This window comes from Buteo buteo, chromosome 4 (genome assembly GCF_964188355.1).
Source record: "Buteo buteo chromosome 4, bButBut1.hap1.1, whole genome shotgun sequence".
Lineage (NCBI taxonomy): Eukaryota > Metazoa > Chordata > Aves > Accipitriformes > Accipitridae > Buteo > Buteo buteo.
Genome location: NC_134174.1, coordinates 133,847 through 157,775, shown reverse-complemented (window position 1 = coordinate 157,775; position 23,929 = coordinate 133,847). Strand labels below are relative to the sequence as shown.

Here is a 23,929-nt window from a genome sequence, read left to right as displayed (position 1 = left end):
ACATTGAGACCCAAAGAGCCATTAAATATGCAGTGTGCAGGGTGGGGGGATCTGAAGATTGATTGCACACCATCTCCTTTGTGCAGAGCTGCTACAAGCTTCCCAGCCCTTTTGAAGTCTCTCTGCTATGGACATGTCTGCTCCACCTTCTGAAATGTTATCTCACAGCAGCCTCTCACAGCTGCAAGAGGTGGGGGAGAGACAAGCTCTGGGTGTGGAAGAGCAGCTCAGCACAATGAAGAAAAGAGTAGCTCTGGCACAGGGTGGACACAAGCAGAGAGCAATCTCCTGGCATATGGCTGGCCTCACTGCAGCCAGCTGTGGTGGCCTCAGCGGCAGTGCCAGAGCTCTGCAGGCAGCTGTGTGACTGTGCAGGACCAGAGCTTTCCCCTTGCGCCAGTCCTGGGGGCACAGCATGGCACAGGGCAGGTGGACTTCTGCGTTCCAGGGCACCCTGCAAGTTTTCCTCTCTTGCCACCCCACCTTGCTCTGCCCATAAGAGCACCCTGCCCTTCCCACTCCTAGTGTCCCCCTGCACAATCCTCAGCACCCCAAATGCACTCCAACAGTCATAAAAGCTCTGCCCCCACTGCACGGCCACTGCCTCAGCACCCAGGTCCAGGCATCAACTGCCCCAGCCCAGACCCCCAAGCATACAGGGGCTTCCACAGCCTATTCCCTGGGAGCCTGCTCCAGGGAGCAAGGCAGAGGGCTTTCTGGATGTCCCTGACTGCAGCCCTGGAGCTGTTTGAGGCCTTACATGTCCCCAAGCCCACGGCAGGATGCACTGTCTGGGGGCACAGCTCACCCTCCTACTCCAGGCAGAGCAAGAAGCAGCATCAAGCAGCATCCCCAGTCCCACCATGAAGCCTGGAGAGTGGCTAGGAGAGGGCCTTGCATAGCCTGGCCAGCTTGGGGGCTGGCTGCAGATGGGGGGGGGCATCAGTGGATTTTGGAGAGGGTGGTTAGCAAAGGAAAAAAGCTGGGCTGACGGAGGAAGTTTCTTCCCCTGTAACACCTTTGCCTGAATGCACTGTCGTTCAGCCTGCTATATCAAAGGCCTTCTCAGTCTGCCACGCTTCTCAAGCCCATTCCTCTCCCCTCAGTCTGTTCTCTCCCCTCCTCACTGCCCGGATTACCCACCCGGCATAACCTCAGCCCTCAGCCCAGAGGGCCCCAATTGCCTCCTGCAGCACAAAACAGCACTTTTGACTCCCATTTGGGAAAAATGCCAATTATTTCCCACGTTACTTTGGCTGGCACTGAGAATATCCTGCTCTGTTCCTGACAGGCCATGGCACAGCATTGGTGCTGTGAGCAGCCAGCATCGTCCTGTGGTCTGCTTCCTCCCTCTGCTTCTACTCACTCAGTGGCACTCCTAGTCTGCTTTGCAGGAAAAGTATCTTCTTGCATGATATGCAACCTGCTTTATTTAAAGACCAGTCACAGATTATTTCTGCCAGAGCCCTAGTCCCAGCCCATGCCTGCACTTTGTGTTCAAAGGCCTGCCTGCAGCATATCTTCCCCATGGCCTGGCAACAGGACCACTTATTCCAAGGAGCAACTGGCAGCACAGAGCTCCACGGGTGCAGGCAGGGTGGCAGGACAGCATAAGGAGGGATTGTGGGACAGCAGCTGAGCTTGGTTTGAACAGCCACAAGAATGCCACGCGCACATGGTGGCAGACCCCTTCACCCTACCATAGCCATCCCCACATTGCTCTGCAGCCTGGGATAACCACAGCTAGCTGCACCCCACTTGTCAGCTGTGGCAGGTACCAGCTCCCCTGAAACAGCTTGTGCACAAACTCAGCCATGAAATGGGTGCAGATGGCAGAGGTGGGTGCCAGGTGGCAGGGAAGGATGGGACAGCATGGGTTTACGAAGGGGAAATAGTGCTTAACCAGTCTGATAGCCTACTAGGATAAGATGACTGGCTTGGTGGATGAGGGGGGGGGAGCAGTGGATGTTGTTTACATCAACTTTAGTAATGCTTTTCAGACTGTCTCCTGGAACATCCTCATAGGCAAGCTGATAAGCTGTGGATTAGGTAAGCGAACAGTGAGGTGGGCTGAAAATTCGCTGAATGGCTGGGTCCAGAGGGTTGTGACCAGTGGTACAAAGTCCAGATGGAGGCCAGTCACTAGTGGAGTACCCCAGGGTCAATTATTGGGGCCAATATTGTTCCAACACCTTCATTAATAACTTCCCATTTTTAAAAAGGGAAGAAAGGAAGACCCTGGGAACTAGCAAGCAGTCAGCCTCACCTCTGTGCCTGGCAAGATCATGGAGTGGATCATCCTGGAAACTATGCTAAGCTACATGGAAAATAAGGAGGTGATGGGTGACAGCCAGCATAGCTTCACTAAGGGCAAATCATGCCTGACAAATTTGGTGGTCTTTTACGACGGGGTTACAGCGTTGGTAGATAAGGGAAGAGCAACAGACATCATCTACCAGGACTTGCGCAAAGCATTTGACACTGTCCCGCATTACATCCTTGTCTCTAAATTGGAGAGACATGGATTTGATGGATGGACCACTCGGTGGAGAAGGAATTGGCTGGATGGTCACACTCAAAGAGTTGCGGTCAACGGCTCCATGTCCAAGTGGAAAGCAGTGATGAGTGGTGTTCCTCAGGCGTCAGTATTGGGACCAGCACTGTTTAACATCTTTGTCGGTGACAGGGGCAGTGGGATTGAGTCCACCCTCGGCAAGTTCTGCCAAGAAGGACCTGGGGGTTCTGGCTGACACCAAGCTCACTGTACACAAGCAATGTGCCCTTGTGGCAAAGAAAGCCAACAGTATCCTGGGCAGGGGTGTTGCCAGGACGAAAGTGATCCTTCCTCTCTACTCAGCACTGGTGAGACCACATCTGGAGTTATTCGTCCAGTTCTGGGCTCCCTTGTACAAGGAAGACATGGACACACTAGAGAGAGTCCACCAAAGGGCCATTCTGATGGTTAAGTGACTGGAGCATCCCTCATAGGCGGAGAGGCTGAGGGAGTTGGGACTGCTGAGCCTACAGAAGGGAAGGCTCCGGGGGATGTCATTAGTGTGTATCAGTATCTGATGAGAGGGAATGAAGAGGGAGCCAGATTCTTCTCAGTGCTGTCCAGTGACAGAACAAGAGGCAATGGGCACAAATTAAAAAACATGAAATGCCACCTGAACACAAGAAAACACTTTTGTTACTGTGAGGGTGACTGAGCACTGGAACAGGTTGCACAGAGAGGTTGTGGAGTCTCCATCCTTGGAGATATTTGAAATCTGACTGGTCATGGTCCTGGGCAACCTGCTGTAGCTGACCCTGCTTGAGCAGGGGATTGGACCTCCAGAGGTCCCTTCCAACCTCAACCACCTTGTGATCCTCCGACAGTTCCTCACAGCACACTTGGCCAGCACTTCCTTCCTGCACAAGCTGAGCCAGCCACCCCCATGACTCCTGGTGTCTCACATTCCCATCCTCCACCACACAGACCATCTCTGCCATCCCCTGGCACCCAGCCTGCAGCCTAAGCATGCAGATGGAAAGCAGCAGACATGGCCTATGGAAAATAATGTGAGGAACAGGACTGGAGAGAGCCTGTCAGGAGACTCCAGCTGGCATGTGAGGGGTGGTACTGGGCTGCAGAGGGACATCCCAGATCCATCTGCCACCTGGAAGCTGCGGGATGTCTGCCCAGAACCGCCCCCAGCACAGGAACACCAAGGCCTTCTGTTGGGGGCAATCCCCTGCGGCACCTCCACACTGGGATGGCAGGGCCTTGGTCTGGGACCATGTCTTCCCACATCAGGAAGCATCAGTGACTCTGACCCTTCTCCTGGAAGGGAGACAGACTCTCTCCTGCAACTTCAGCCCCCCTTCCATGCCGCCTGCCGACAGCCCCTCCATGCCTGCACCTCCCTGCTGTGACACTGCATCCCTGCTGCTCAGGCAGCCATTGTCCACATGCCCTGGTCCTGCACACCAGGCTACGGCTGCATGTGCTGCTGGCACATTGGTCCCTTTCCTGGGGACACCCTAAGCTTCACACTTCTCTCCAGGGCCTGGCCCCATGGGGACAAAAACCTTTGCTTGCTTCTAGCTCTCCCTATCATCACTGGGTTGTTGCAGTGCTCTGTATAACCAGCACACCAAGACAACACATGTGAGCTCTCCGAACACCCAGAGCTAGCCAATGTCCCTGGGACCCCATCTCACAGCACTGACCCCTGTGCTAGTTGCAGCACCCCGAACACTACCCCAGCCTACAAACACCCCTGCATCCCACCCACCACCCCACAGCATCCTCTCCTTGCTGCTCTGCCCCACCAGCAAAAGACCCCTAAACCCACACTGACAGGCTGTTGTGAGCACAAAGCAGAGACCAGGCTGCTATGCAAGAAATTTGGTAGTGCCTGCTTGAGGAGTGTGTCCCTCCATGGAGCCGCATTCAACTTCACAACAGTGCCACACAGATGCCACTGCTTGGGGTGGAGAAGGGTCCAGAGCCTGCCCTTAGTGCAGCAGCTGCCCTGCAGCCACCCTGTGGATGCCCACACTCCCCCTGTGCCCTGCAGCTCTGCCCTGCAGCCCCTTGTCCTTGTGGTTTGCAGCCCTCCAACTCCAGGGTCAGCTTTTCCCCTGGAGTCTCAGCCCTCCTCAGCCCTCACAGCCTCGGGGGCACGCTCCCCTCCCCTCTGCGGCCAGTGTCGTCCTGGAAATGCCACCTGTGCCATCAGGGCAGCGTGGGTGAGACCCCGCTACCACGGGAGAGCACAGAGCTGGCTCAGGGGCAGTTTTGTGCAGAGGGAGGCACAGGCAGGAGGTGAAACAGCCTGGGCAGCCTCTGCACAGCCCTGCTCTGGCTGCAGGGCCCAGCTCCCAGCCTGGGTGGGTGGAGGACGAGGGAGATGCGAGGACGCCGCTCCCCGGCGGACAACCCCAGCTCTGGGGGTGCTCCCCTGCACGCGTGGAACGGGTGCTCTGCCCTCACCCCACATCGACCTCCCCACTCTTCCGTGCCTGCCACCTCCTCCCACTGCAAGCTCCTTCCCTCTCTGCCAGCCCTCCTCTGCCTTCTCCTTAGCAGCCGCAGATCCCGGGAGGCAGGATTATTGGAACCGGGGTGTCCAGAGCTCCTTCGGTGGTCACGCTGCCCCGGAGCCGGGGTGTTCGGGGAGCGGGCAGGCAGCTCCCGCAGGCAGCCCTTGCCTCCGCCCTGCCCTCAGCCCCTCCGGCCCGGCCCGACGAAGCTGCCGGCGGGTCCGCGGGCCCGGAGCGCGGTGCTGGTCGAGCGGCGAAGCGGCGGCCCGGGACCGCCGCTCGGACCTCGCCGCTCCCGCCAGTGCCGCGGCCTCTCCCGGGGCCCCGGGCCGCGGCCGGCCCAGCCATCGCGACCCGCGTTGGCCGCGACCCGCCCCGGCCGGCCGGCTCCCGCAGAGCTCCGCACGCCCGGACCGCCGGGGGCGGCCCCAGCCCGGCGGCCGCCCGCGACCCGGCAGGGCCACGGGGAGCCCTGCAAGACGGAGCCCCGGCCGGGCCCGGAGCCTGCGGGGGGGGGCCGGGCCCGGGCCCCTGGCGGCGGGCGGCGGCGTCTCCTGGCGGCGGCGGTGGGGAACGGCACGGGGGGGCGGAGAGGGCGGACCGCGGAGACACCCACACACAACACACCCACACACCCCCGCACCCACCCACCCCGACTGCACCCTCACCCCCACAACACACCAACACCCCCCCCACGTCCCCCGACTGCACATCAACACCCACAACACCCCAACACCCACACATAGCGGCTGCGCACCAACGCACACCCCCACCACACCACCACACCCACCCACCCCAACTGCACACCAACACAAGCATACCACCAACGCCCCCCCACCCCCCCACTGACTGCACACCAACACACACCCCCTCCCACACCCCCACAGACTGCACACTGACCCCCCACACACACTGACTGCACACCAACATACACCCAAACAGCCACCCACACACTAACTGCACACCAACACACGTGCATGCACACACACAGGCTATACACAAACAAAGCATACCAGCACACACACTACACATGGACACACCAAGTAATGCACACACAGTGCACACGCGCGCCATACACAGAGTGGAAGGCATGCACACTCAGCACACGCACACACTCACACAAAGTGCATGTACAAAGAGCCTGCCTGCATACAGACAAAATGCCCACACACGCTGCACATGCTCTACCCTGTGAACACGTACATGCACTGTGCACACTCACAAGCTCACCTATACCACACTGCATGTGTACTGTGCGCATCCACAGTGTGTGTACATAGATGTAGTGTGCACCCATGCATAGTGCACATGCAGAGTGCACCATGCACTTGACATGGCAGCATGTGTGCACCCAGAAGTGGCATACATGGTGTGCACCACGTGGGTATAATGGACTCTTCCCACTTGCACATCACTGCTTGCCTGCCACGGCTGTAACCAGATTGGCTCTTCAACACCCAAACACGTGCACACTGCCTGGAGTAGTTATGTTCTCTGGTGTACGTTTTTGGGGAAGGACCTGGTGGCAAACAGCTGCAGAGAGCAGGGTGGCAGTGAACTTCTTAAAGAGGCTATGATGCCACACTTGTGTTTCTCCTGCTAGCTGTTAGCAGGCAGCGCTCAGAGTCAGGCGCTGCTGCCTGCCCCAGGGCCTGCACCCCCTCAACCCGCAAGCAGAGCATTCAGCGAGGGTCCCTCGGGGATGTCCGATCCCAGCTTCTGCCTCCCCTCCTGCTTGGAACCCCCATGCTGCCTCCCCCTGCCCGTGCCCAGCACTCGGAACCAGCGACTCTGTGACATCAGCACTGGGGCCAAGGGTACCGCGGGCAACGTGAGCACCGCGGGCACTACTGGTAGCAACAAGCCCTCGGTTCTTGCAGCTGCCACGTGCCGCTGGCAGCGATGAATTTGCTCCCCCTCCTCGTCCTGCTGGCCGTGTGCCGGCCTGTGCACGGCACGTGGGACAGCTGTGGGTAAGTGGGCCGAGGCTCTGGGACGGAGCTTGGGCAACCCTTGTGGGGTTCACTGGAGGGTGTCCGCTTGTCCCCCGTGGCCACACCGCAGCTTCCCGAACCCCACGTGGGAGCCTCAGTTCCTTGCCAGCACCCAGGCTGCTGGCTCAGCTCGTCTATGCGGCTAGAGCAGAAACGGGGGTGGACGGACGCACGCCCCACGGCGTTCCCTGGCCCTGCTGCCCATGCAGCGCCTTGTGGGGAGGGAAGACGGCTGACCTTCAGCCTGAACAGCAGCAAGCCATCGAGCAGGACAGTAATGAGTTTCTGGTTACAGCGGGAGCTGCGGGCTCCGGCCCATGGCTTCTCACTACGGCATGTCGCGCGTCGTGGGTGGCACAGATGCCCAGCCGGGGGCCTGGCCCTGGATCGTCAGCATCCAGGATCCCTGGAAAATAGGCACGGGGCATATATGCGGAGGGTCCCTCATCAGCCCGCAGTGGGTCCTCACGGCAGCTCACTGCTTCGTTGAGGCCAGGTAAGGAGGACCAGGGAACGGGGATATCCCCACAACACCAGCAGGTGCCCTGTCCGCAGCACCCCGTGCTACTCCCGTCCCGTTTCCCTGCAATACACCCGCTGCCTGGGCACTGCAGAGCCCAGCTGAGAGACTGCTCAGGAGAAGGCTGGGCTCGTGCCGCTGCTTCCTAGCAGCCTCCAGCTCGGAATTCCTTGTGCCTAAGGCATGCTAGGGCTGTCACACGCTCTGTGGCGCTGCTTTCCTCTCTCCCTTGTGAAGCAGAAGGCAGGGAACTGCCGGGCTGCTGCAGCAGCACATGGCTCCGCTCCCTCTGACCCCTCTCCCCGTCTGCCTTCCAGCTATGTCACGATGTGGCGCGTGGTGATCGGAGCCACCCAGCTGACTCGGCTCGGCCCCGAGGCCCAAGTGCGCAATATTAAGCGGCTGCTGGTTCACGAACGCTATAGTAACCTCTCGGAGAGGAACGACATTGCGTTGCTGGAATTGGACCAGCCTGTCCAGTGCAGCTACTACATACAGCTTGCCTGTGTGCCCGACGCCTCGCTGAGAGTGTCAGAGCTGACCACCTGCTACATCAGTGGCTGGGGTTCCACGACCGCCAGATGTGAGTTCCCCAAAAGTACTCGTGTCCCGAGCGTGAGCTCGGCACGCTGGGGAGAGGGCTTGGGCTTCCCGACAGCAGAGGCGAAAGCCAGAGCCAGGCTGCGGGGGCGTACGCCTGTCTATAGAGAGATGGGCCCGACCCGTTACCCAAAGCACGACCGAAGGGAAACACCGGTGCAACACCATCAAGGTGCAAAGCCAAGCCCTAGGGAAGGGGTTCACCCAGCCAGGGGAGCAGAACTGGGGACGAGCTGCTGGGTGTTAATTCCTTTCTGTGTCCACAGCTGGAAGATCAGCTGATGTCCTGCAGGAGGCCAAGGTCCACCTCATTGACGTCAACCTCTGTAACAGCACCCGGTGGTATAGAGGGGCCATCCACACCCACAACTTGTGCGCTGGCTATCCGCAGGGTGGCATCGACACCTGCCAGGTAGGAGCGTGCTACAAGTCAACCCCCAGCAGCACAGGCAGCCCTGTCACAACCGCCCAAACATACCCCGGCGCGTGCTTCGCCTGGCAAGTCACCCTCCCGCTGTTGGGGCTTACCTCCCCTTCCCCATCTGCAGGTCCTTGCCCAGTGCCCCCTTGTCCCAGAGGCCTGGGACTCTGCCCAGAAAGCCCATCCAGTGCTCTTGGCAGCCCACAGGTCCAGATCCCAATGCGGGAACATCCGTCTTCCACACATCCAGGATCACTGTGCAGAGATGAGAGGCAGCCCTGCCTTACAGGCCCACGACCCCCCCCAGACAAGGGTCTGTAGGCTCCAGCACCTGAGCAGAGCCTTTCTGTGCAGTGAATACAGCTCTGGCAGGTGCTGTGAGAGGGAAGGAGACAGCCATAGTGCTGACAGAGGCCACCCAACAACACCTTAACCCTCTCTCCTCTGCTGCAGGGTGACAGCGGTGGCCCTCTCGTGTGCAAAGATAACACCTATGACTACTTCTGGCTTGTTGGAGTGACCAGCTGGGGGAAAGGCTGTGCAAGAGCAAAACGGCCCGGAGTCTACACCTCCACTCAGCACTTTTACGACTGGATCCTGGTACAGATGGGACTGCGCCCAGCAGTAAGGGCTACTCCAACATCACGGGCATGGAGTCATTTTCTCACCACCTCAACCCCCTTTCAGAGGCCAAAGCCAATACCAACGCAATCGGGCAGGTTTACACCCTGCCCATTTCCACTCCAGAAGCTGGTGGAATTCTTTACTCGGGTGCAGGAGCTCCTGCAGGTCCTAAGGGGAGAAAAGGCTTGAGCAGCAGGATGAACAGGATCCAGTGCAGGCTGCAGTGTACCATGACCTTTTCCTTCTGCCGCAATGCCTGCTGATGCAAAGGCAGCCGCAGTGTCGAAGGCCTGCTCTGTGCTGCCCAAGCTCCTCTGATTGCACACAAATGCTGAAGTTGACTTAGTTCTTGAAATAAAGTTGCCAATTTTCACAGTTAACCATGTTTCAGTCCAGTTCAAGTCTCCTGTGCAAGGCCGGGACGTCCATGCCCGGCACTTGCAAAACAAGGCTGCAGGCAGACAAGTAGGGCACAAAGGGGAAGCGTCACTCAAAAGGGCTGAAACCGTGCCTGGTCAGAGAGTAGGGTGCTCAGAGCCACCATGGGATGGAAAAGACTAGCACATCGAGGCTAGAAAGAGCATAGGAAAAAATGATGTTACATGCAGACAACTTTGGGGATATGCAGTAAGGCGCACAAGGTGATGATTAGGACCTGTCGTAAGCCTTAGCTAACTGAAGAGACCGTGGGAAACTCCTGAGCATGACAAGAGAAATTGCTGACCATAGCAAACAGAGTGAGAAGCTGACAGGAGTTACAGTGCCGTGAGGAATATCCAGATTTCACGGGTAGTTAAGGCGGACTGATGTGAGAGGTGGCCACACTTCACAGATAATTGAGGGAAGAGTTGGGGTCATTTTGGGGAGAGGGATCTGGCAGGGACAGCAGTACCCAGGAAACCGCATCGGTAATGCCATGGAAGTCCAAGGTGACCGAGCACCCGGAACACCAAATCTGCCCACAGATGTAGCAAGCCTGGGAGCAAGGGGGGGAAAATAACCCGGGGGTAGGTCCCTTGACTGGGAGGAGACAAGGGCGGAGAAAGGGGGAGTCAAGGAGGATGAGGGGGATGTCCAAGCACGGGAACTGGAGAGAAGGGGGATCAAGGAGCTAGTCACACAGAAGCAAACGGCTGGCTGGTTTGTTTGTTTGACCGAGCCCTGCACCTAGCCACCACAGTACGTCCTACCTTCTTTTTGAGAGCGATTCCAAACCCTTTTCTGTGTGGCCCCACTCTGTACCCGGTGGGGGAGTGGGTCCAGAGGCCTGGCTGCTAGCAACGGCAGAAGGGAACACAGGTCCTAGGGACCCAGCAGCTGGAAACACCGAGTGTCCAGGGCCAGCTTCGGGTGGGAGCACTGTGTGCGTGCGCAGTTCACTAGTGAACTGGAAGCTGGACTAGCTCACGAGCAAGAGGAGATACAGATCTGGAAAGACCCATGATCTGTGCCCATTACTGGCTAATTAGTTTGACGCCCAATCTCAGATTTTAATTGAACTTAATTCTCATGGTAATGTTTAAGGGACCCTTGAACATGCTGTACTTGGGAATCTAGGGAGTGATGCATTAGTATGTTTCACTCCTGAACAGCTGTCCTGATCAGCTGGAGAGGAAGACAAGGACTCGGTTGCGCTTTTTTTGTTAAGTGGGTGCTGGTAAAGGTACTACTCTATTTATGTTTATCTGTTTTCCATTCATGCCAGTGAAGTATGAGTGCATGTTCTTGAATGAGATCTGGCTCTTTGGAACACAAACTAAGTCTCTTGTAACTGCACCTGCGAACAGCAGTCACATCCTTTGGACTGAGACAGGACAATGACACTCTCCTGGGAATGAGAGTCCTCCCAATTCAGCCCCAGTTCTTCTGCAAGGAGACATTCTCTGGGAGGAATATGGGCTAGATACAGCATGCACAGAGTGCACACACAGCATGCACAGAGTACACACACAAAAATGCTGTGTGCACAGACACTGCATTCACACACAAGGTGCATGTGTGCGCACACAGACACAGTGGAGACACCCATGGGGTACAAACAGAAACTGCAATGCACACCGAGAATGTGTGCACACCCATACTTCAAAACACATCTTGAACACAAAGTGCAGTGTGCAGTGTTCACGTACACACAGAGTGCATGCATATGCATAACTGGCTGGTGCATGCACGCGCGCACACACACACGTTGTGCGCACGCACACACAAAACATACACACACAGGCAGTGCATGCACACCCTACAGTATGCATGCATGCAGAATGCACCCACCCCCACATGCATGCACAGAGTGCACACCCACCCACCTGCCCACATGCATGCTCACAGCATACACGCAGTGATGCATGCACACATAGAATGCTCAGTGTGTCCTCCCACAGCACTGCAGCAGTCAATTTCAGTGTGTCCTCCCACAGCAGCAGTCACTTGGGCCTCTCCTTCCACACCAGGCCATGTGGGCACTGTTCATCTGTGTGTCCTACCTGTGCCAGCTGGCGCCTGTGCAGGTTGGGGCAGTAACGCCATGCCTTGCTCAGTTTCCTGCAGCCGAGTTACCTGCACACAGCGCACATGGTCCCACACCTCCTGCCCTGTTCCTTGTCTGGTCTCTGAAACTCTGTCCCCATACCGTGCCCCCCCCCCCCCGCGAGCTCAGACCCCAGCTGTTCTCCTCTCAGTGTCCTGACTTCCAGCCCCCAGCGTCCCCGATCCGCGTGGCCAGGCACTGCATGGCAAGCACCACCATGCCCTATGAGCAAAGCGGGCTCCATGAATCCAGGATGGGATGGATGGTCCTGGCAGCTTCAGAGGCAGGACCTTGTGCAGGTAGTGCAGAGTGGACATGCCTAGGTGGGAAGCAGCTCTGGGTATGCAAGCTCAAGCACCTCCAAGTGCTTCATGACACCAGGAGGCGGAGATGTGGCCGGTGGCTGGCAGGCCTAGGCCTCTTGTAAGGTCTATGGAAGCTGGGGCTGATCAGTCAGGTGGGCTGCAACCACGTGCCATCCACGTGGCTGAAAGGGTCTCGACCCTCTTACTTGTGAGCTAGTCCAGCTTCCAGTTCACTAGTGAACTGCGCACGCACACAGTGCTCCCACCCGAAGCTGGCCCTGGACACTCGGTGTTTCCAGCTGCTGGGTCCCTAGGACCTGTGTTCCCTTCTGCCGTTGCTAGCAGCCAGGCCTCTGGACCCACTCCCCCACCGGGTACAGAGTGGGGCCACACAGAAAAGGGTTTGGAATCGCTCTCAAAAAGAAGGTAGGACGTACTGTGGTGGCTAGGTGCAGGGCTCGGTCAAACAAACAAACCAGCCAGCCGTTTGCTTCTGTGTGACTAGCTCCTTGATCCCCCTTCTCTCCAGTTCCCGTGCTTGGACATCCCCCTCATCCTCCTTGACTCCCCCTTTCTCCGCCCTTGTCTCCTCCCAGTCAAGGGACCTACCCCCGGGTTATTTTCCCCCCCTTGCTCCCAGGCTTGCTACATCTGTGGGCAGATTTGGTGTTCCGGGTGCTCGGTCACCTTGGACTTCCATGGCATTACCGATGCGGTTTCCTGGGTACTGCTGTCCCTGCCAGATCCCTCTCCCCAAAATGACCCCAACTCTTCCCTCAATTATCTGTGAAGTGTGGCCACCTCTCACATCAGTCCGCCTTAACTACCCGTGAAATCTGGATATTCCTCACGGCACTGTAACTCCTGTCAGCTTCTCACTCTGTTTGCTATGGTCAGCAATTTCTCTTGTCATGCTCAGGAGTTTCCCACGGTCTCTTCAGTTAGCTAAGGCTTACGACAGGTCCTAATCATCACCTTGTGCGCCTTACTGCATATCCCCAAAGTTGTCTGCATGTAACATCATTTTTTCCTATGCTCTTTCTAGCCTCGATGTGCTAGTCTTTTCCATCCCATGGTGGCTCTGAGCACCCTACTCTCTGACCAGGCACGGTTTCAGCCCTTTTGAGTGACGCTTCCCCTTTGTGCCCTACTTGTCTGCCTGCAGCCTTGTTTTGCAAGTGCCGGGCATGGACGTCCCGGCCTTGCACAGGAGACTTGAACTGGACTGAAACATGGTTAACTGTGAAAATTGGCAACTTTATTTCAAGAACTAAGTCAACTTCAGCATTTGTGTGCAATCAGAGGAGCTTGGGCAGCACAGAGCAGGCCTTCGACACTGCGGCTGCCTTTGCATCAGCAGGCATTGCGGCAGAAGGAAAAGGTCATGGTACACTGCAGCCTGCACTGGATCCTGTTCATCCTGCTGCTCAAGCCTTTTCTCCCCTTAGGACCTGCAGGAGCTCCTGCACCCGAGTAAAGAATTCCACCAGCTTCTGGAGTGGAAATGGGCAGGGTGTAAACCTGCCCGATTGCGTTGGTATTGGCTTTGGCCTCTGAAAGGGGGTTGAGGTGGTGAGAAAATGACTCCATGCCCGTGATGTTGGAGTAGCCCTTACTGCTGGGCGCAGTCCCATCTGTACCAGGATCCAGTCGTAAAAGTGCTGAGTGGAGGTGTAGACTCCGGGCCGTTTTGCTCTTGCACAGCCTTTCCCCCAGCTGGTCACTCCAACAAGCCAGAAGTAGTCATAGGTGTTATCTTTGCACACGAGAGGGCCACCGCTGTCACCCTGCAGCAGAGGAGAGAGGGTTAAGGTGTTGTTGGGTGGCCTCTGTCAGCACTATGGCTGTCTCCTTCCCTCTCACAGCACCTGCCAGAGCTGTATTCACTGCACAGAAAGGCTCTGCTCAGGTGCTGGAGCCTACAGACCCTTGTCTGGGGGGGGTCGTGGGCCTGTAAGGCAGGGCTGCCTCTCATCTCTGCACAGTGATCCTGGATGTGTGGAAGACGGATGTTCCCGCATTGGGATCTGGACCTGTGGGCTGCCAAGAGCACTGGATGGGCTTTCTGGGCAGAGTCCCAGGCCTCTGGGACAAGGGGGCACTGGGCAAGGACCTGCAGATGGGGAAGGGGAGGTAAGCCCCAACAGCGGGAGGGTGACTTGCCAGGCGAAGCACGCGCCGGGGTATGTTTGGGCGGTTGTGACAGGGCTGCCTGTGCTGCTGGGGGTTGACTTGTAGCACGCTCCTACCTGGCAGGTGTCGATGCCACCCTGCGGATAGCCAGCGCACAAGTTGTGGGTGTGGATGGCCCCTCTATACCACCGGGTGCTGTTACAGAGGTTGACGTCAATGAGGTGGACCTTGGCCTCCTGCAGGACATCAGCTGATCTTCCAGCTGTGGACACAGAAAGGAATTAACACCCAGCAGCTCGTCCCCAGTTCTGCTCCCCTGGCTGGGTGAACCCCTTCCCTAGGGCTTGGCTTTGCACCTTGATGGTGTTGCACCGGTGTTTCCCTTCGGTCGTGCTTTGGGTAACGGGTCGGGCCCATCTCTCTATAGACAGGCGTACGCCCCCGCAGCCTGGCTCTGGCTTTCGCCTCTGCTGTCGGGAAGCCCAAGCCCTCTCCCCAGCGTGCCGAGCTCACGCTCGGGACACGAGTACTTTTGGGGAACTCACATCTGGCGGTCGTGGAACCCCAGCCACTGATGTAGCAGGTGGTCAGCTCTGACACTCTCAGCGAGGCGTCGGGCACACAGGCAAGCTGTATGTAGTAGCTGCACTGGACAGGCTGGTCCAATTCCAGCAACGCAATGTCGTTCCTCTCCGAGAGGTTACTATAGCGTTCGTGAACCAGCAGCCGCTTAATATTGCGCACTTGGGCCTCGGGGCCGAGCCGAGTCAGCTGGGTGGCTCCGATCACCACGCGCCACATCGTGACATAGCTGGAAGGCAGACGGGGAGAGGGGTCAGAGGGAGCGGAGCCATGTGCTGCTGCAGCAGCCCGGCAGTTCCCTGCCTTCTGCTTCACAAGGGAGAGAGGAAAGCAGCGCCACAGAGCGTGTGACAGCCCTAGCATGCCTTAGGCACAAGGAATTCCGAGCTGGAGGCTGCTAGGAAGCAGCGGCACGAGCCCAGCCTTCTCCTGAGCAGTCTCTCAGCTGGGCTCTGCAGTGCCCAGGCAGCGGGTGTATTGCAGGGAAACGGGACGGGAGTAGCACGGGGTGCTGCGGACAGGGCACCTGCTGGTGTTGTGGGGATATCCCCGTTCCCTGGTCCTCCTTACCTGGCCTCAACGAAGCAGTGAGCTGCCGTGAGGACCCACTGCGGGCTGATGAGGGACCCTCCGCATATATGCCCCGTGCCTATTTTCCAGGGATCCTGGATGCTGACGATCCAGGGCCAGGCCCCCGGCTGGGCATCTGTGCCACCCACGACGCGCGACATGCCGTAGTGAGAAGCCATGGGCCGGAGCCCGCAGCTCCCGCTGTAACCAGAAACTCATTACTGTCCTGCTCGATGGCTTGCTGCTGTTCAGGCTGAAGGTCAGCCGTCTTCCCTCCCCACAAGGCGCTGCATGGGCAGCAGGGCCAGGGAACGCCGTGGGGCGTGCGTCCGTCCACCCCCGTTTCTGCTCTAGCCGCATAGACGAGCTGAGCCAGCAGCCTGGGTGCTGGCAAGGAACTGAGGCTCCCACGTGGGGTTCGGGAAGCTGCGGTGTGGCCACGGGGGACAAGCGGACACCCTCCAGTGAACCCCACAAGGGTTGCCCAAGCTCCGTCCCAGAGCCTCGGCCCACTTACCCACAGCTGTCCCACGTGCCGTGCACAGGCCGGCACACGGCCAGCAGGACGAGGAGGGGGAGCAAATTCATCGCTGCCAGCGGCACGTGGCAGCTGCAAGAACCGAGGGCTTGTTGCTACCAGTAGTGCCCGCGGTGCTCACGTTGCCCGCGGTACCCTTGGCCCCAGTGCTGATGTCACAGAGTCGCTGGTTCCGAGTGCTGGGCACGGGCAGGGGGAGGCAGCATGGGGGTTCCAAGCAGGAGGGGAGGCAGAAGCTGGGATCGGACATCCCCGAGGGACCCTCGCTGAATGCTCTGCTTGCGGGTTGAGGGGGTGCAGGCCCTGGGGCAGGCAGCAGCGCCTGACTCTGAGCGCTGCCTGCTAACAGCTAGCAGGAGAAACACAAGTGTGGCATCATAGCCTCTTTAAGAAGTTCACTGCCACCCTGCTCTCTGCAGCCGTTTGCCACCAGGTCCTTCCCCAAAAACATACACCAGAGAACATAACTACTCCAGGCAGTGTGCACGTGTTTGGGTGTTGAAGAGCCAATCTGGTTACAGCCGCGGCAGGCAAGCAGTGATGTGCAAGCCAAATAAGCCAAGCATACCCAAGCAGTGTCAACCTTCCTGCACAAAGCACAGTGAAACGCAGATGCAGCACAGTCCACGCTGACTGTGTCAGCCACAGCAACACCCTCTGGCATGCTGCATGTCCTTGCTGTCTAGGAGTTACATTGCTGTTCTGGGCCAATGCTGAGAAGGGCACTGACCTGTGCAGGTTGGGGCAGTAACGCCATGCCTTGCTCAGTTTCCTGCAGCCGAGTTACCTGCACACAGCGCACATGGTCCCACACCTCCTGCCCTGTTCTTTGCCTGGTCTCTGAAACTCTGTCCCCATGCTCTGTCCCCCCTCCAGAACTCAGACCCCAGCTGTTCTCCTCTCAGTGTCCTGACTGCCAGTCCCCAGCGCCCTGATCCCTGTGGCCAGGCAGTGCACGGCAAGCACCGCCATGCCCTATGAGCAAAGCGGGCTCCATGAATTATGCAGCAGTTTCACCTTCTGCTGCAGCACCAGCCTCCTCACTCTGGCTCTTGGTCCTGAATAATTGATGGCAGTGAGTACAGCAGCAGCAGCAGCAGCCCCAGCATCCTTCTTGTGCCAGGGGCCAGGCCGTTAGGTAGGCATGGGGCTAGACATGCAGGAAGGCCAGGGGCTATGGGGACAGTGTGAACTATGGAGGACAGGGAGCTGTGGAAAGCAGGGTTCACTGGCATGTTAGAAAGTTGTTGTAAAAGTGGGATCATAGAATCATAGAATCATTTAGGTTGGAAAAGACCCTTAAGTTTACTGAGTCCAACCGTTAACATAGCACTGCCAAGTCCACCACTAAACCATGTCCCTAGGCGCCACATCTACATGTCTTTTAAATACCTCCAGGCATGGTGACTCAATCACTTCCCTGGGCAGCCTGTGCCAGTGCTTAACAACCCTTTCAGCGAATAAATTTTTCCTAATATCCAATCTAAACCTCCTCTGGCACAGGCCAGTTTCCTCTCGTCCTATCGCTTGTTACTTGGGAGAAGAGACTGATCCCCACCTCGCTATAACCTCCTTTCAGGTAGTTGTAGAGAGCGATAAGGTCTCCCCTCAGCCGCCTTTTCTCCAGGCTAAACAATCCCAGTTCCTTCAGCTGCTTCTTGTAAGACTTGTGCTCTAGACCCTTCACCAGCTTCGCTGCCCTTCTCTGGACAAGCTCCAGCACCTCAATGTCTCTCTTGTAGTGAGGGGCCCAAAACTGAGGACAGTATTCGAGGTGCAGCCTCACCAGTGCCGAGTACAGGGGGACGATGACTTCCCTGCTCCTGCTGGCCACACTAATTCTGACACAAGCCAGGATGCCATTGGCCTTCTGGGCCACCTGGGCACACTGCCTGCTCATACTCAGCTAACTGTCAACCAGCACCCCCAGGTCCTTTCCCACCGGGCAGCTTGCCAGCCACTCTTCCCCAAGCCTGTAGCATTGCATGGGGTTGTTGTGACCCAAGTGCAGGACCCAGCACTCAGCCTTGTTGAATCTCATACAATTGGCCTTGGCCCATTGATCCAGCCTGTCCAGATCCCTCTGGAGAGCCTTCCTACCCTCAAGCAGATCAACAGTCCTGCTGAACTTGGTGTCGTCTGCAGAGTTACTGAACGTACATTTGATCCCCTTGTCCAGATCACTGATAAAGATATTAAAGACAACTGGCCCCAATACTGAGCCCTGGGGAACACCACTTGCGACCATCCGCCAACTGGATTTAATTCCATTCACCACCACTCTTTGGGCCCAGCCATCCAGCCAGTTTTTTACCCAGCGAAGAGTACACCCGTCCAAGCCATGAGCAGCCAGTTTCTCCAGAAGAATGCTGTGCGAAACGGTGTCAAAAGCTTTGCTAAAGTCCACTTTAGAAAGTGGTTGTAAAGTCGGATGGGTCTTGAGAAATGCTGACTAGTAATAACAGGAAAATCCGGAACAGACCGATCGCACAGGCTGGATGCAAAACATAGGCACATCTACATGAGAACTTCTAGGCTAGGACATTAGCTGGCCTTACCCCCGCTTTGTCTTTGGGCCGAAACTCCTCACCTCTGCCTGCTGTGCAGTTAATCCTAGAGCACTGCCACTGTGCCTGTGCTTGTACAGCTTCTCTGGTCTTGCTTTAATCTCATTTTGGATAAACCGAACAGATGGAGGTCTTCAGGACATTCAACCTCAGTTTCTGTGCCTGTCTTCTGAGCTTCCTCTGGTTTTCAAAAGCAGACACAGCAATAGGGTACAGCCTTCCTGGGGTGCAGAACCTCCCCTTGTCCTCCTCGTTCTCCTTATCACTCCCTCCCACCAGAGAACTGCTGTTGCTCCTTGCACAGTCCCTTCCTCGCTCTGATTACAAGTCATTGATCTGCAGGATATGGGCTCCTACGTTCAGGCACAACCAACAGTCCTTGAGCCTGAACGTGAAACTCGGTCACTGCTGTATGAAAACCCGCTTTGAGGGAAAAGTGCCCCGGCTCCCATAGGGTGCAGCCTGCCCCAAACAATGCCACGCTTTCTGCCTGTCCCAGGGGATCCTGCACACTGCGCGCACCTGGAGAAAAGCAGCTTCGTTTGCTCTTCCAGAAGGCGGGAAGCTGGGAGCAGGAGCCCGGGCTGGCCGGGGCAGGCAGGGAGCAGGGGACGTCCACCCGGGCCACATGGCCCCAGTGGAGAAGACGCCCGCTCGCCGGCCACACGCCGAGGTGCCCGTCTCCTCCCGGGACAGCAGCCTCACGGATTCCCGGCCTCCCCCCCCCCGACCCGAGACCGGGGGCCGGCCCCACGGGCCGAGTCCGCAGCGCCCAAAGCTGGGCGCCGCTGAGGGCGGTGCCGGGGGAAACCCCCGTTGTTAATAAACCCTCCTCGGCCGCGGCAGCTGGCGGCAGGCCCGGGTCCCGGGAGGCCGCCTGCGCCGGGCGCGACGGTCCCGGAGGCGGCTGCGAGGGAGCGACACCGCAGCGAGGGACACCGCAGCGAGGGACGCCGCGGCGGACTACAATGCCCGGCATGCCCCGCGGCGGCTCCGGATCACGTGGCTGCCCGCCCGGGTCAGGTGGTCGCCGGCGCGGCGCGGTTCGGCTCCGCTCTTTGCCCTGGCCTGCCGGTCCCGTGACGGGGTTGCCAGTCCCGTGGAGCCGCCGCCGCACCCGGCCCCGGACCGGACCGGACCGCGGGAGCGCAGCGCCGTAGCCCGAGCTGAGCGCGCGTATCGGCGGGCCGCGGGGCCTCTCCGGGTGGCAGCGCCATGGGGCCGCGGGGCCGGGGCCTGCCGTGGGCCCTGGTGCTGCTGGCCTTGCGCGGAGCGGCCGGCGTCCCCCCCAGCTTCGTCCTCTTGCTGGCGGACGACTTGGGCTTCGGGGACCTGGGGAGCTACGGGCACCCTTCTTCTGCCACGCCCAGCCTGGACAGGATGGCTTCCCGAGGGCTGCGGTTCACCAACTTCTACAGCAGCTGCCCGGTGTGCAGCCCGTCCCGGTACGGCCCGCCCCGCTCCCTGGCGACGGACTGCGGGGCCCCGGAGCGGGGATGGAGGAAGCGTCGAGACGCGGCTTGGCACCTAGCTAGGGAGCTGCGGTGCTGGGGGGAAGGGGGGCTTGGTAAACCCGCCGTGTCCCAGGAGGCCCAAAGGTCTGGCTGCTCTGTTGAGGGTGGTGGTGGCAGGTCCTAGCAGACGGGGGAGGTGGCAGGGGCAGCCAGGAGACCAGGGAGCCAAGCTGCCAGGTCCTGAGGAACAGGGCACCCGCCCTCTGTGGAGGCTGAGCACCACGACCTGCGCCGTGTCCAGTGCAATGCCCATCTCCTCTCTCTCTTTTGACCCTCACCTGTAGGGCAGCCCTGCTGACAGGCCGGTTCCAGATGCGCTCTGGCGTTTACCCGGGTGTGTTCAACCCAGACTCGCGGGGAGGCCTGCCGCTCTCTGAGGTCACCATTGCAGAGGTGCTGAAGGCTGAGGGCTATGCCACGGCCGTGGTTGGCAAGTGGCACCTTGGCCTGGGGATTAATGGATCCTTCCTGCCCATCCACCAGGGCTTTGACCACTTCTTGGGGGTGCCCTACTCCCATGACCAGGTGAGAGGCCTGCCAAGCCCTGGAGGGTGTTCTGGGGCTGGCTGGGGAGAGGGCCTGAAAGGTGAAGCTTGCTTGGGAGCACACAGCCCAGGTTAGTGCTTGCCTGGGCAGATGGGCGTGGGTGGCTGCAGGCCGGGGAGGTGGATGCTGGTGGGCAAAGCCCAGCTCTGAGGTGCTCCTATGGTAGGGCAGTTATGCCAAATGTGGGTGGCAGCTGTGTGTGGGGACATACACCCCATGACACGGGAGGGAGGGTCAGCTTCTGGGCTGCAAAGAAAGATCTGAATTGCTGCCAGGGGAAAGTGATGTTGGGGCAGCATGGTCCTTGGACAGTTCTGGGGTGGGCACAGACCCCTGGGCTTCGGGGAGAGGCTGCCCAAAGGGTGCCTGTAGGAGCTGGTGGTGGGCGCTGTGAGACTCTTTGCTCCCCTCCCCTCGCTGTCCTGCAACACAGGTTGCAGACAAAGTGGTTTTTGTTCTCTCCAGGGCCCCTGCCAGAATCTCACCTGCTTCCCGCCTGACATCAAGTGTTTTGGGACTTGTGACCAAGGCTTAGTGCCAGTCCCGCTGCTCTGGAACCAGAGCATTGTGCAGCAGCCGGTCTCTTTCCCTGATCTGGTGCCACTCTACAACAAATTCTCCCGGGACTTCATCGCTGACTGTGCCCGACGAGGCCTCCCGTTCCTGCTCTACTATGCTTCCCACGTAGGAGAGGGGGAGGACTGCTCTGGGCCCAAGGGTGGGGAAGGGAGCCTTTGTCCTGTGGGGAGAGCAGGGAAGCATCTCAGCTTCTGCAGCCCCAGGACTGTGCTGAGCAGTCAATACCTGCCCCTGGGTGACCTGGGGTTGCCGTTCCTACACCCAGGTCTTGTGGCAGCACCCTTCTGGTAATGTTCTGGGGCCGCTTCTTTCTGGAGCTTTGCCCGCTTCTGTGGGCCAGGAGTCCACCCAGGAGAAGTTCCCACTCTGGGGCTCCACATCCTCTCCTGAGGCTCAGCTCCTTTGTGCCATTTCTGAGAGATGCTTCTGAAGCTTGGGGACAAGCCTCCTCTCATCTCCTGGGTACTGTCACATATCTCGACGTCCTAGCTGGGGTGTTCACTGTCCCCAGGTGAACTGGGAACCAGATGCAGCTGTGGGGGAGTTTGCGTAGCAGTCTTCTCTGCCCTTTCTCCAGCATACCCACTACCCCCAGTTTGCAAGCCAGGAGTATGTGGGGCAGTCACGGCGTGGGCCGTTTGGTGATGCGCTCTTGGAGTTTGATGGCTCGGTGGGACAGCTGCTGCAGGCTCTGGAGGAAAATGGTGTTGCGAACACGACCTTGGTTTTTTTCACCTCTGACAACGGGTGAGTGGGCTCAGCAGGGGCAACTTTGTCGCTGATAAGATTCTGCTGCCATGGTATGGGGGGAACTGGAATGAGGCATTGGTTGGCTGGGGCAAAAGGGATGTGGTATGGCATTGCCAGGTGAGACTCCAGTGACCTGGAGTGAGAGGCAAGAGGTGGATGCTGCTCTGGAGACGGCCCAGTGCAGTCCTTCCTGTGACTCCACTGTGCCCCTCCTCGTGGGCAGAAACCTCACAGGATTTGGGCCAGGAGTGTACAGCCCGAATCTACCCTGATTCCCTTTGTGTGTGGGTGGCATTGGTCTCTGGTGCCCTGCTTAGGTGTCTTGCACAGCCTGGCTTCTTCACCTGCCTCCTGCCTCACAAGGCTGAGAAGGAAGGCAGTGGCGCTCGGTGGCACCGTGTCTCTTGCATGGCCCCATTGGCAGCATCAGGAAAGGGGTAATGTGAACCCGTGAAACTGATGGTAGGTGGTTCTTCTCTCTCACAGCCCTTCCACCATGCGGATGGCACGTGGAGGCAGCTCTGGCCTTCTGAAGTGTGGGAAGGGCACAACATATGAAGGTGGCATGCGGGAACCAGCGGTGGCTTATTGGCCAGGCCATATCACGCCAGGTGAGACTGACTTGGCGCTGCTTGTGCCTTTTGCGTGCTGATGCCAGCCAAGGCAGGGGTGTCATGGCAGCTGGGCTGCCCCGGGACTAGCAGAGGGCAGGAGAGAAGTGAGGATGGCAGGGCCAGGAGTGGGATCGGGTGCTTGAACCTTTCCTTGTGCCTTGCTGTGTGGGGTGACAGGAGTGACGCATGAGCTGGCAAGCACCCTGGACATCCTGCCAACACTGACTAACCTGGCTGGAGCAGCTCTTCCCAGAGTTGCCCTGGATGGCTATGACCTGAGTCCAGTGCTGTTTGGGTCGGGGAAGGTGAGTCCTGTGGGCCGGTTCGGCTGGCATGGTGCATGAAGGCTGGTGTGGGGCTGGGGAAGGTGAGTCCTGTGGGCTGGTTCGGCTGGCATGGTGCATGAAGGCTGGTGTGGGGCTGGAGCTGTGTGCCTGGTGAGCAGAGCCAGCTGGGGGTCGGGGGAGATCCATGAGCTGTGGGGACCTTGGGTCTGGCCTGCGTCACGCCATGGAGTTCCTGGGCTTCCCCAGGCTGCTCTGCTCTAACAACTGCAACGTGTTGCCAAACCAAGCCCCCATGGCTGCAGTGGGCGGACAGAGCCCCGGTTGCTTTGAGTAGGGAGCAAACAGGATGTTGCTGCTGCTCGTCAGTTTCCTCCCTCTCTGGCCACGTTGTGGCTGTAGTGTCAGGGCTCCTGCATGACTCCCTGGAGTCTGCCTGGTCCTGTTCCAGGCTCTTCTTCATCCTCATGGCTGCACAGGTGAGCTCAGCTCTGCTGCTTCCTACAGAGTCCCCGTCGGACGATGTTCTTCTACCCGCCGTCCCCCGACCCACTGCACGGCCCCTTCGCTGTCAGGCTTGGGAAGTACAAGGCCCATTACTTCACACAAGGTTGGTGCCGCCTCCTGTCCTCTGCATGGGCACCTTTGTGAAGTCCTGTAGAGTTTTCCTGTCCAAAGCTCAGAGAAGAAACTAAGCTACACCTGGGGGTTTCTTTTGCAGGTTCCTTTCACAGTGATACGACCCCAGACCAGGCCTGCCATGGGCTGACCCCACTGACCCCTCACTTGCCCCCGCTGCTCTTTGACCTGGAGTCAGACCCAGCCGAGAACTATGATCTGCTGCAAAGCGGCGCAGGGCCGGAGGTTCTGCAAGTCCTGAGGGAGATCGAACTGCAGAAAGTGCTTTTTGAACAGCGCATGGAGTTTGGGGAAAGCCAGATCAGGAAGGGCAGGGATCCTGCCCTGCAGCCCTGCTGTGTACCAGACTGTACTCCTAAGCCTTCCTGCTGCCGCTGCTCCTAGCATCTTGCTGCTCCATCCCCTTCAGTTGCTCCACACTGGAACCCTATCCCAAACCCACCAGACACCCCCTGCCCCCAACTAACCAAGCTCAGCCTTAGAGCTACCCTGCAGCTTGGGCTCAGTGACAGCTCTGACTGATGGAGCACTGGGGACGCAAACTGTGGGTTGGGGAGATTACGGACCCTGCCAGGAGTGCAGGTCAGTGGACCC

At 58.6% G+C, this 23,929-nt stretch overlaps 3 protein-coding genes across 3 annotated transcripts; 2 read left to right on the top strand and 1 right to left on the bottom strand.

Moving 5' to 3' along the window:
* Positions 1–6,587: 6,587 nt before the first annotated feature.
* Positions 6,588–9,507, top strand: LOC142030501 (acrosin-like). Its single transcript, XM_075026737.1, has 5 exons — positions 6,588–7,001; positions 7,318–7,518; positions 7,860–8,125; positions 8,409–8,554; positions 9,017–9,507. The coding sequence occupies exons 1-5, from the start codon at positions 6,931–6,933 to the stop codon at positions 9,374–9,376; spliced, it is 1,044 nt and encodes a 347-aa protein (XP_074882838.1). The 5' UTR covers positions 6,588–6,930; the 3' UTR covers positions 9,377–9,507.
* A 3,808-nt stretch (positions 9,508–13,315) lies between these two features.
* Positions 13,316–16,495, bottom strand: LOC142030500 (acrosin-like). Its single transcript, XM_075026736.1, has 5 exons — positions 15,822–16,495; positions 15,305–15,505; positions 14,698–14,963; positions 14,269–14,414; positions 13,316–13,806 (listed from the first exon to the last, which is right to left on the bottom strand). Exons 1-5 carry the CDS (start codon positions 15,890–15,892, stop codon positions 13,447–13,449), a joined length of 1,044 nt encoding a protein of 347 aa, XP_074882837.1. The 5' UTR covers positions 15,893–16,495; the 3' UTR covers positions 13,316–13,446.
* Positions 16,496–19,446: 2,951 nt separating this feature from the next.
* On the top strand, positions 19,447–23,719 carry ARSA (arylsulfatase A). Its single transcript, XM_075024467.1, has 8 exons — positions 19,447–19,854; positions 20,208–20,448; positions 20,935–21,153; positions 21,626–21,795; positions 22,285–22,409; positions 22,590–22,717; positions 23,204–23,306; positions 23,418–23,719. The coding sequence occupies exons 1-8, from the start codon at positions 19,625–19,627 to the stop codon at positions 23,717–23,719; spliced, it is 1,518 nt and encodes a 505-aa protein (XP_074880568.1). The 5' UTR covers positions 19,447–19,624.
* The last annotated feature ends 210 nt before the right edge of the window (positions 23,720–23,929 follow it).

Coding starts and splice junctions, on each gene's coding strand:
- ARSA (XM_075024467.1), top strand. CDS start 19,625: ATGGGGCCGCGGGGCCGGGGCCTGCCGTGGGCCCTGGTGCTGCTGGCC. Junction 19,855..20,207: donor CCGGTGTGCAGCCCGTCCCG/GTACGGCCCGCC, acceptor CCTCACCTGTAG/GGCAGCCCTGCTGACAGGCC. Junction 21,154..21,625: donor TGCTCTACTATGCTTCCCAC/GTAGGAGAGGGG, acceptor CCCTTTCTCCAG/CATACCCACTACCCCCAGTT.
- LOC142030500 (XM_075026736.1), bottom strand. CDS start 15,892: ATGAATTTGCTCCCCCTCCTCGTCCTGCTGGCCGTGTGCCGGCCTGTG. Junction 14,964..15,304: donor CACTGCTTCGTTGAGGCCAG/GTAAGGAGGACC, acceptor TCTGCCTTCCAG/CTATGTCACGATGTGGCGCG. Junction 14,415..14,697: donor GGGTTCCACGACCGCCAGAT/GTGAGTTCCCCA, acceptor CTGTGTCCACAG/CTGGAAGATCAGCTGATGTC.
- LOC142030501 (XM_075026737.1), top strand. CDS start 6,931: ATGAATTTGCTCCCCCTCCTCGTCCTGCTGGCCGTGTGCCGGCCTGTG. Junction 7,002..7,317: donor GGCACGTGGGACAGCTGTGG/GTAAGTGGGCCG, acceptor TTCTGGTTACAG/CGGGAGCTGCGGGCTCCGGC. Junction 8,555..9,016: donor GTGGCATCGACACCTGCCAG/GTAGGAGCGTGC, acceptor CCTCTGCTGCAG/GGTGACAGCGGTGGCCCTCT.